This window comes from Tubulanus polymorphus, chromosome 3, assembly GCF_964204645.1.
Source record: "Tubulanus polymorphus chromosome 3, tnTubPoly1.2, whole genome shotgun sequence".
NCBI classification, from domain to species: Eukaryota; Metazoa; Nemertea; class Palaeonemertea; order Tubulaniformes; family Tubulanidae; genus Tubulanus; species Tubulanus polymorphus.
In genome coordinates this window covers 9061986-9073579 of record NC_134027.1, presented here as the reverse complement: position 1 = coordinate 9073579, position 11594 = coordinate 9061986, and the positions used below count along the sequence as shown (strand labels likewise).

At 38.0% G+C, this 11594-nt stretch overlaps 2 protein-coding genes across 2 annotated transcripts; one reads left to right on the top strand and one right to left on the bottom strand.

The window, feature by feature from the left end:
- The first annotated feature begins 1055 nt into the window (after positions 1-1055).
- On the top strand, positions 1056-5533 carry LOC141901817 (monoglyceride lipase-like). Its single transcript, XM_074789307.1, has 8 exons — positions 1056-1232; positions 1561-1676; positions 1921-2057; positions 2232-2342; positions 2421-2510; positions 3378-3430; positions 3754-3916; positions 4287-5533. The coding sequence occupies exons 1-8, from the start codon at positions 1162-1164 to the stop codon at positions 4383-4385; spliced, it is 840 nt and encodes a 279-aa protein (XP_074645408.1). The 5' UTR covers positions 1056-1161; the 3' UTR covers positions 4386-5533.
- On the bottom strand, positions 5184-9779 carry LOC141901816 (monoglyceride lipase-like). Its single transcript, XM_074789306.1, has 8 exons — positions 9539-9779; positions 9329-9435; positions 6507-6646; positions 6308-6418; positions 6097-6186; positions 5969-6021; positions 5638-5800; positions 5184-5303 (listed from the first exon to the last, which is right to left on the bottom strand). The coding sequence occupies exons 1-8, from the start codon at positions 9694-9696 to the stop codon at positions 5205-5207; spliced, it is 921 nt and encodes a 306-aa protein (XP_074645407.1). The 5' UTR covers positions 9697-9779; the 3' UTR covers positions 5184-5204.
- Between the last annotated feature and the right edge of the window lie 1815 nt (positions 9780-11594).

Genomic DNA, 11594 nt, shown 5'->3' with positions numbered 1-11594 from the left:
GAGGCTATAGAGCATTATTTGCAGTTTTGGCCTGCGTTAAAATTTTTAAATATCTCTCCTAACGACTGATCTGTAACCGATAGAATTTGAGATTAAACATGTCAGCCGAAAGGATTACTGGTGATTTATTTAACGTTTCCTGCTGGCTAGATCTGTCATACAGTCGTTTCTTTTTAGATGAGTGGCTAATTTTACAATAGTTCGCAAAAATTCCTCTAGGGGACCATGCGGTGCTAGCACCAAGTTTGTAAAAAACAAAGGTATCAGTCGTAGTCTTTTTTCCTGATAGGCCTAATATGTTCTCGAAACATACAGTTGAAAATATCCTCGAATCAAAAAAAAAATGTATCCTAAGTAACAAACAAACAATTTGAATAACTGTTTTTAACCGTACTTTCATGGGATCTAACGTCTAAAGGGTAGCCTATTTCATTTTACTCCAGTGCCTATATAATCTAAAACAATTGATGATTATGTTGCAGTCGAGAATGCGTAATTTATAGCCATAATTGAATATTTTTTGAAAAATAAATCCTTGGATAATTTGAGAAAACAATTCTTTTCTTAGATAAATCAAACAAAGTTTCTTGAAATTGTTCTTAGGGCAAAATAGTTGTCGCTTGTACAGAAATTTCTGTCGAGATAAAGATAACGTAATTCTATTCTAAGCATTTTCCTTATTCGAGTTTGGATTGATGAATAAAGAATTCAATGCTGAATCAGAGGATGCGGAGATTCCGGCGAGAGGATCGAACCCGGTCGATCGATATCGATTCTGCGGTCTATAGGATATAAACTAGGGTTTCCTAAGATCTAACCCGGAGATTGGGTGACTCATAAAAAGAGGCATCCTTGAACCCGGTAAATCGATGAAAATAGTGACCAGGACGCAAAGGACATTTCTTTCTTTTTAAAATTTGATAATTTTTCCTCGTTAGTAGGACACTATGCCGTAGTAAGTTGACTTGCTTTGTGGCAATCTCAATCGCATAACAGGGTCAGGCGTTATTTTATGTTTTTAGCTGACTTTATTTCGCTAGAGACAAACATTGTGAATATATAACCACACACATATATACATCTATATATAGCACACAATAACGCACTGTTGAACCTAATTCTGAGCTATACTGCAGTACTGTAATTAGCGCTTAGAATAAAATGTCTACCATGAGGAATGCCGATGGACAGGAACTTTTCTGTCGTATATGGAGACCTAACACTGAACCGAAGCAAGTACAATGTGTCATCTTTAGATTGATAAATACGTTGTCAAATTACATAGCTGAAAAATACTGAAATTGTATCATGTCTTTCGTTTTTTTATAGTGACAATAGGTGAAAACAGAAATTCTATGTTATCAAGATATAGAACATTTTGATAAATTTAGCCGTCATGTGAATGACGCATTTGATAAAAAAGCGTATATAGAATGTGCTGCAAAACATAGATTAATATCTGGCGGTATGGGCGTTCATATTAGATTGTGGGCACATAGTGTTTCAGGTCCTCAGAATACCATGTCCCATCTATCATTGATAAGCAGGTTTTTTCCACAGGGCGCTGATATTTCTTTGTCACGGCTTCGGCGAACATTCTGGCGCTTACATCTATGACACGTTCGTATCACAGGAATTTCTAAAAGATGGTTATCTCGTTTTTGCTCACGATCACAGTAAGCATTCTAATCCGGAGTTCGACTTTCCTTCAATAGAATTGAATATATTTAGGGCTAGAATGTACTCGATACACGGCCCCAGTACTACCATCGCGACAATCAAACACCTAAGCCCAAAACGTCCGTTTTACCAACAATCAAAATGATACGTTCTTTAAAATCAATAAAAGTTAAGTGTGACCCGAATCGCAATCCATGTAACTAACAAATTAACTACGTCCCCTATGACACTGATTTTTAGTCGGGCATGGACAGAGCAGTGGAGATCGTGTGCACATTGACCATTTTGTGACGTATTGTCGAGATGTCAAACAACACGTAACAGAAATGAAAGAAAAATATCCGAGCCTACCAGTATTCACTTATGGTCACTCAATGGTACGTTCATAGAAATTGAAGAAATTCGTCTCTACCAAGTAAATAAACAAATCCGTAATTACTATATTATATGTTTGTTTTATGAAAACCCTCACAGATAGTCAGATTCTAAAGCACTTATAAAACAAGTTGCAACAAATTATCTCGTTTTGCTCTTGATTTTCATTTGCAAAGGGAGGTCTCATATCATTGCGAACTGCGATGATGTACAAAGATATATTTGACGGAGTTATACTGTCCAGTCCTGCAATCATAATTGGTACAGACTTTCTTCCACGAACGAAGGTATACGATTTCGAGAAAGATCCTTGTCGATTTGGGTTTATCGGGTTAACAATAAGATTCGTGTATGTGGCGTTTTAGGTATTTTTGGCTAAAGCGGTATCGTGGCTGGTTCCGCAGCTGGAAATAGCGACTGTTGATGGAACATTGATGACCAGAGATGAAGAAGTGGTGAGAATTTCAATTATCACGGCATTAATTTGTACAATGATAAATGAAATATATGAAGATTATTTGTATCGTATCCAATGAAGGTTCTCCGATGAATAATATCCTCTATCATCATTAGCTAAAACGTTCGTGATATCGTTTTAGCCCACTATTGGGACCTATGTCCAAGCGAGCTAATGCGTACACCTTTAGTCCGTTTGTTCGACCGTAAAAGGAATCCGGTTATTTTGAAAAATTTCGAAGAATTTAACAATGTATTGTCTTGATATTTGGTTTACATCGTACCCTACACGGTAGCCAAAAATTGGTCATACTGACTCGACTAGAATCAACAAGACAGCCGTCCGGTAGCCTTTGTGGATCGCCGAAATCAGCACGTTTCACAAATTTTCATGTTTTCTAGGATAATTTTTAAGACGCTTCGATTTATTATTTTGATGTTCCATTTGTTAATATATCCCACTACATTAGAAAAATTGACTCAATCGATCACAAAATCGCTGTCGTGTGACATTTTATGTGCCCAAAAATGTCATTTTGGCCTTATTTCCAATGCAAGGCCTAGCTTCTAAATGGCTGGCTACTTTTCATTGAAATTTGAAGTGGATATAACTTTGGGAAGGGATCTGTAATCAGATAGGCATTTCAATCAGTCCATTTTCACGTAATTGGCTGCAGTCATCTCATTATTCCTCTATCAAGGAAAATGTTAGTTTTAACTTAACGCTTTAGGCGGGAGATGTTGAATATTGAATTTATCAGATTGGCAAGCATTTCTCCAAGTAGGTATGTTGTCTCTAGAAGCCGAATTAAGAAAGGTTTATGCAATGTATATTTTCGCTTTACCTTTGAGACGTTTCTTTATAGCTAAATAAGGGTGCTAGTGACAAATTGAACTGGAGTGGTGGAGTCAAAGCCAAGTAAGCCTAACGTTTGTTGTGTATTGTTTCCTTTCGCATATGTTTAGTTAGCTGCGTATAGTGTACCCTATCTTGTTTCCGAAAAACTTTTTCTGATTTTCCGATACAAGAAAATCTTAAGTGGAACCTCGTTAAGACAAACTTCAAGGCACCAGAGAATCTGTTCATTTTGACCGATAGTTCGTTATATCTATAGTATTGTCGTATTTCGGGTGAAATTCTAGGTTTTTAATAACCGATAGATCCTTATATCCGAGGTCGTTATAACGGGGTTCCACTGTATTTTCATTCTGCTCATAAGATTTTCTGTTAATTTTTTGCAGATGGACAACGTGCATTCTAGACAGTATCGATTTTGTTTTGGATAATGCTAATATGATAGACTTTCCGTTGCTCGTGTTGAACGGAGATGCAGACAAAATATGCGACGTTTCCGGTGCGCAACTCATTTACGATAAATCAAACTCGCCCGATAAACAGTTGAAGGTAAATCTAGTCTAAAGGCTCTCATGGCCATCCATTCCTTCGATGTTTTTCACTCATTCAATATCCCGTGCGTTTGTTCAGAAGTATATGAGGCTTAAGAAATCATACGTTGTTTCTCCTCATCGGCCGGGTCATTTTTGTAAACCGCAATAAAATTTGTAATCATTTCATTTCTATATCTGCCGGGTCTGTTGTGGAAAGATTGATCATGATTTAAATAGTATTGTACAGGGTAGATAGGCAGCAGTCCGGGTCAACTTTTAAGCCCGCAGTTAGGAGGTATACCGGTATATCCATTTGTTTAGCCTAAAGCATAATTTTGCTTAGATTCGGACTTCGTAAAATCTATACGATTATCTATTTATTTCAGGTTTATCCCGGTTACTTTCACGAATTACACTCAGAACCAGGCGATGACAGAATAGTTGTAATGAATGACGTTCGACAGTGGATAACGGAAAGACTGTAGCCGTAGACTGCTTGCCCTTGCAAGATATACTAAACTTTGTCAATCGTTTCGTTAAATCTATAGTCAGCCAAACGTAATTTCGACAAACTTCTTGTTTATGTCGTGAAAATGTTGAGCGTTTGCGATCGTTCACAAGAAAAACTTTTATCCGAAAAAAAAATTCGCTTCATGGAATTTCAACGAGCGTTCATAGCGAAGTGGCACCGACTCACGATTCCTATAGCCTTCTTGATAGCCGCGATCGATTTGGCTCGTGGCAAATTTGGCCCGGAACAACTGTTCACATGGTGCCAAATGGGCCCTGGCCAAATTTGGCCCGACCCAAAACGAACCAGTCCCGGGAAAAATTTTATTTAGCACGGGTCAAATTAATGCGTTTGAATTGCAACTGGTTCCGGAAGTCGCTCACTTCGCTTTGTTTAAGCATTGTCTAGAATCAAGTGGGCGATTTGCGTGTAAACGCGCTCTCTAATTAGGCACGGGCCAAATTTGACTCGGGCCTTATCGAGGGCAAACTCCTCTATGTGTGATCGCGGCTATTGTTTGTTCCATTGGTGGCCCTCACGGCGCACTGTGAGGGTGGGGTCCCTTGAATGTTCTGGGGAAACCATTTGATTTTTATACTGATCACTTGCTTCGAATTCACATTCGGTCGAAATAAATCTCCTTATAAAAACGAATGAAATATATTTATACATGCTGTATAAAATAGATATATATTTGTACATTTTGAAGGGAATCAAACTTAATAATAAATGTAACAGTTAAATCGATAGGCCTTATACATAATAAAGAAAATCCGGCTTTGAAATATTGCTCTCAGTTTCTTTCGTTAATCCAGTCGATTATGTCCTTTATAACTTTGCCTCGGTCTTGAGCCGGTTCATCGAGTAGTTGGTGGTAACAACCCGGATAGGTCTGAATCAAAAATAAAAGTATTTGTGAGCAATTCGGCTAAAAATGATACCTTGTTTCTACCAATCGGTCGGGTAATTTTGTAAACTTGATAAAATTTGTAATCAGTTCATTTCTATAGCTGCCGGGTCTGTTATTGTTAGCTTGATCACGATTTTAAAGAAAATTAATGTACAGGGTTGAGGTCAGCATAAATGAGAAACAAAATATGCTAGACATTATAACTTTACACACATATAGATACTACAATGAAATGAAAATTTCGGAAGTTACTTATTGTTTGCGTTGCTTTATAACTATCAAGATTCGATGCAATGTAAGCATCTTAAGCATGTACCTTCAAAGTTTTGTCATTGCTCACTGACTTTTCGGCGATCATTTTCGAACCGGCTACGTCACACACAACGTCCCGTTCACCGTGTAACAGCAGAATGGGCACTTCCAACTTCTTCATATTGTTTTCCAAGTAGTTTTTGTTCTCCATCAGTTCAAGACTCCACCTGAAACGACGAATGAAAACAGAAGAATCATGTACTGATGTACTAAAGTTTAACATAAGCCGCGGTCAAATGGAGACGATTTGGCCAAATTGGTACGAATCAGGCCCGAAGCGAATAAGTTTTACTGATACCCTCTACTACGGGAAACGCGTATCAAATGCGGCTTACTTTGTTCTCAAACCACCATGCCAGTTCAACGGATCTTTGTTGTAAGCTTCCACCTTGATAATGAAAAAAGAAATTCTCAGGTTCATCGGTCATATCAAGATTAGGCTGATTAACGATGGCTGGCTTACCCGATCCAAATCTCTCGACAATACCGTACTCTTCAAATCTTCCCCTTGCATTTTGGGCATCACCTTCGCCAGAACTTGTACAACCTTCATCTGTAATTGGTTTCATAAATGGAATTTTACATCTTATTTTACATTTTCATGTGTAGTGATCGATTTCATGAACATTTCAAAAAGAAAATTATCGGCAGATTAGACACGGTTCACTATGTACCTTCCAAGCCGAAGCAAATTCATTGTGAGCTATGAGAGCAGGTGCTAGAGTGACCAATCCCCGAAACATGTATTTGTTTTCTATGGCCAATCTGATAGCTATTGAAGCGCCCTGTAAGTAATATGAAATTTACGAAAATTGACAAGGCTTCCTGATGCGGCGAATTAATATCAAAAAATCCTCTTCTAGCAGATCCTACCAGGGAGAATCCGATAATAAAAAGATCGTCTACATCGGGAAAGCGTTCTTTGACGCTTTCGATATACTTTTTAGTGTCTCGTACGTAGACGGTAAATTCTTCGATATGCATCCGCTCCCCGCTACTTTGACCATGACCAACTGAAATGAATTAGCATTGATAGCATTTCTGTCTCACTGATTTCCGCGATTAGCTTCCTAGATCCATTAGCCTCACGGCGATTGGGTTACAGCAGCGACGGTTTGCACAAAAACGAGTAATTTCGGATTTTAGATTATGAAAGCATGAAATTTATACCAAAATTTCGTAAAATCTTGACTAAAATTTTTTACACTGGCTTTTAGAATGGAACGTTTTAGGGGGTTCACTCGGTACCCCCGAACCCCTTCGCTTCGGACCTACGCGACGGCTTGCGATTGACTGACTGACTATGATGGCTTGCCGTAAACTGAATACCGAACGAAAAAATACGAAAGCGCAGAAAGGTGTTGGTGTCGATCTTAAAGTAGGAATTGACCCCGTTATCAATTTGATGGGTAGATTACGTTTGATTCGTTTCGATTTGGTGTCCCTTACAAACCCACCAAACCTGCTGAATGTGGTGGTGTTTACCAAGCTTATCGGCGTGTATGTTGCAAGGCAATGAATAAAATCATACGGCGGTACAATCAACGAAACCTTATTCAAACGTCTACAATATTCATATCAGTTACAAAATGCTATTGTGACGGGAAGGATACCATTGTTTCTATAGGTGTGACAGCTGTTTATGTCGTATAGCTAGTCTTAAACTTGAACTTACGAATCTAGAGCCGTGCTGATACACGAATGTTCACGGTCTAGTCAATGTACATAAAAAAAAACCGTCCATAATTACCCCTAGAACAGACTTCAAAGTTCATTCAAATAATTATGAGCTATAGTCGGGGGAATATTCTTTATATCATTAGCCATTTTGTGCCCTCCTTGACCGAAAAGTTCACTAATTATATCAGAAAGCTTGTCCGACGATTTAACTGAAAGCCGAGACCTATCCCTATGCAATGAGAGTATTTTTCCGATTTTATACATATTTAACATTTTGCAAAACATTATTCACATTTCCCATGAACCTTGGTTAAATACGCGCAAATATATGAGTTTGCCAATATAAGCCGCGATTACACGAGCATTTTTGGCCTGGCCCAAGTTAGGCTCGGAACAGCTGTTCAAATTTTGGCACGGGTCAAATCATTGCGTGTGAATTGCTACAGGTTCCGGAAATGACTCGCTTCGATTTGTTTAGGTATTGTTAATGGAGTGATTGGTTTATGTGTGAGCCCGCTCTCTTTAAATTTGGCTATTTTTTCAATAAATTTGACTCGGGCTTGATCCGCGCCAATTTGACCAGGCTCAAATTGTCTCCGTGCTATCGCGTCAATGGATTAGTGCTAACTGACATTAACAAGTCTAGGCATTGAAATTTGTACGGAATTTATGCAAAACCAATGACGAAACCCTGGAATCTGAATCTGCCTTAATGAAGATTATTATTTTGATTACGTGCTTAATCGATAAGGGGACCATCTGTGAACGCGGTAAAAATCGCGCACTCGCCTGCGGTTTATGGTACGACCGCCTGTAACGGTCGTAGATCATGATAGCATGTATTTTTATGCCTATACAATGCTCGCAAAGCAATTGATACTCGATTGTTAATAGAATCGGTCTGAAACCAAAAAAATAAGATTGATCAATTTTATTGATGCATGATCCGTGTTATAGTTACGTGCTATGCATAGGGCTACGCGTATCCTGAAGAGCAACTCATACTGTACACCGAGAGGATTTCTGGAAAGTTTAATATTTGTCCCATGATCACGAAGCCGAAAAGTTTAAACATCGAAACGTTACCCTGTTTCGTTCCCGGTTGTTGTGGTGGGTTCGTAAGGGATGACAATCAAATCAAATCAAACGAAATCTACCAATCAATTAAATAACAGGGTACTAACCCATCTTAGAGATCAAAATTTATTTCTAAAAATCCGAATTTTTTGTTTTTTCACTAATAACCATTATCAAAACCATTATGGTATAATCAGTGTGAAGATAGATTTTCCTCGACATTTTGGGGAGATGCCAACAAAAATCTTCATAAAACATACATATATTCAAACGTTGAATAATATATATTCAAACGTTTAATATATATTCTAACAAGTGGCATACGAATGAATTCACCACAAACACGTAAAATCAACGCAGCTGCGTAAACGGCGCCGAAATAAGCTTAGCCTAATTATACGTTGATACTTTGGATCCGCACCAATTCGAGTCAGAATTTATTCATAATTCAACAGCATAGTTTAAAGGAACTATTCAAAATGTACAACGTACGATCCCTGTAGCATAGAATGAGATGTCATATAGATTATTGTTTCAGGATTGTTTAAATATAGACATATATCCATACAGTGTATTTTAATGGGCGTCCATAAAAGATTTCCACACAAAATTGCAAAATTTCTTCTCTAATTCGAAGTTAAATGCACGAAGTCGTGTAATGCACTTGTCAGTATAGAGCACAGATACGGTAGCCTACATTATTATCCATAAAAGAGGTCCTGTTGGTAATCATCCCTCCCCTTGAATATTCAAACAACCCCCCTCCTTGTACACCAAAGTGTAAAGTTTACAAAACCCCCCCTCGCCTTCGCCCATGAAGTATTAAATACTAAATAAAGTCTTCCAGAAGTTACAACGACTCTAATTGGGAAAACGTTCTGCGTCGGATAGGTTCTTTCAATCTATCTTTCAATAGCTTGGAGGATACGGAAACTCACCTTGGTCGTTAGAGAATACGTAGTAACCTTCGTTTACTAATATCGATGCCAACTCTTCATATCTCGCACAATGTTCTCCGCCTCCATGACCGATGTAGATCAATGCTCTTGAAAACAAAAATCAAATATATATGTAGCTATTTAAAAGAAACTAAGCGAGAAATTGAAAAAGAAAACACACATAACCGATCATTGCCTATACGTATTAACCTTGGTGGTCCGGACGGTTCCCAGCATTTCGTAAATATATATTCCCCATCTTCATTGACGAAATGGGGCAGGTCTGCGTAAGGAGTTCCGAGAGGCGAAATAGCCGGTGGACTGTTCACTTCTGCTGATTCAACGTTGTTCGTAGTGTCTCCCATCATCAACAGGATTTAATTGCCGTATGAAATAATTGAAAAATAATACGCCCTTTCGCAGATAGAAAAGCCTTTTATGTACATGTACTCTAGCTACGAATGACAGACGACTGAATGAACGCCTCTGAATTGCAGACGAGTTGGCCTATACAACAGCTGGCGTGGGCGAAACCGCCACTCCGTAGGAAACTTACGTAGTAGAGAGCGCTGCAATAAAATACCACATTTTCGAATCGATTTTAATTGAATAATCCCCCAAGATAAATTTGATAAATGTGCTCGATGGTCACTTAATATTGTGCTCAACAGAACAGATGGCGTGCGTCGTTGTTGTATGTTTGTAATAACAATACGTCAGTCCTTGAGTTATAGTAACAACGCCTGCAACAGAAATAAATGCGTAAAAACAAGAACAATGCTCAATTCAATACGTGGGATTATACCACTCAATTCTTATGCCAGGAGAGCATACGAAATCACAGACGAAATCCATCTGGGATCATAAAGAATTTTGCGAATGCCAATGTGATCTCTGGTAGATTACATTTGATATATAATAAGCATAGGTTTTTTATTTTTTTTTGTTTTTGTATGGAAAAAATGAATGGTATCATGTCTGGGTAATCCAGATTAGGGATAAATATCTATGGCTGATCCCCGGGGATGTCCCGTGATCTAAGCAATTTACGTACATATTTGAGTTATTACATACCGTGCGTATACCGAGTTCTTTTGAATTACGCATCTCAGGAATGTTAAACGTAGACACATTAGAAAATATAATAATCTTTTTCATTATCATCGATGTTAAATCTTAAATCAAGATTTCGAACCCAAAAACCAAAAATGTCTGCCATTCATTTTCAGACTAAATTTGTTCGCTTGAATAAGAACTATGTTTTATGTCTTTTTACCAGACGGCTTAGTCTCAGTACTTGATTTAAAGAAAATCCCACAATAATAACGGAAAATGATAACCATTACTGAAACACCATGTCCGTGACGACATATAGAGAGAATACCACACTAATATAACGAGAAAAAATTAAGTCCTAAAAGTCATTCCTGAAGATGACTTTTAGGTTATCGACGAAACGTCATTAAATCATTAGCTTTAAGGAAACTTTTCGGACTTCATCTTTCACGTTGAATTAGTGTGGGATTCTCTATATAAAACGGAAAATAGAATTAAGTCCGAAAATGTTTCCTTGAGCTAGTATTCTATTCAAGGCAATACTTGATTCCCACGAAGGTAATTTATTTTGCATTAAAGACATCAGATTCCAAAGAAGGAAGGCCCTGGTTGCTACTAACCGTCCGAGAACTCGGCCATGCAACTACAAAATTTATATGCTAGCAGTGCAGTTCTGTAATTATATCACGCACAGCGAGCTCGTGGGAATCTCTTAATTTTTTTCAAAATGGCATGTAATTAGGGAGCATGCAATTCCTCTGTGACTTCCTGACGTCGTAGAAGGATAAAACTGGTAAATACATCTTTTTTTCGTCGTGCATTTGCTCGCGTACGACAAAATATGGCCCAAAGAGTTGTTCAAAAGTTATTTAGCTGGGGCCGGTTTGATCAACTTTAACCCGGGGGCTAACTCAATTCATTTTCAAGTTAACCCCCGAGTTAAAGTTAATACCAGTCAATAAAACCGGCCCTGGATGTTTTAGCCATCTTTTCAATTAGTGTCTATATGTTATTCATTCTAATAAACTGGGGAACTTAACTAGAAGATAGTTAACTTCAAACTTCAACGTTGAGCTGTGTTTGAAATGTGAAATGTTCGTTAATTACGATTGCGCGCTTAACAGTGGACTGATAGGTGCTGCCCCTAAAGTCATCGTTGGCGGACTTTTCATACACTAATATGAAGCTGACTCTGGCAATTGCTGTCCTT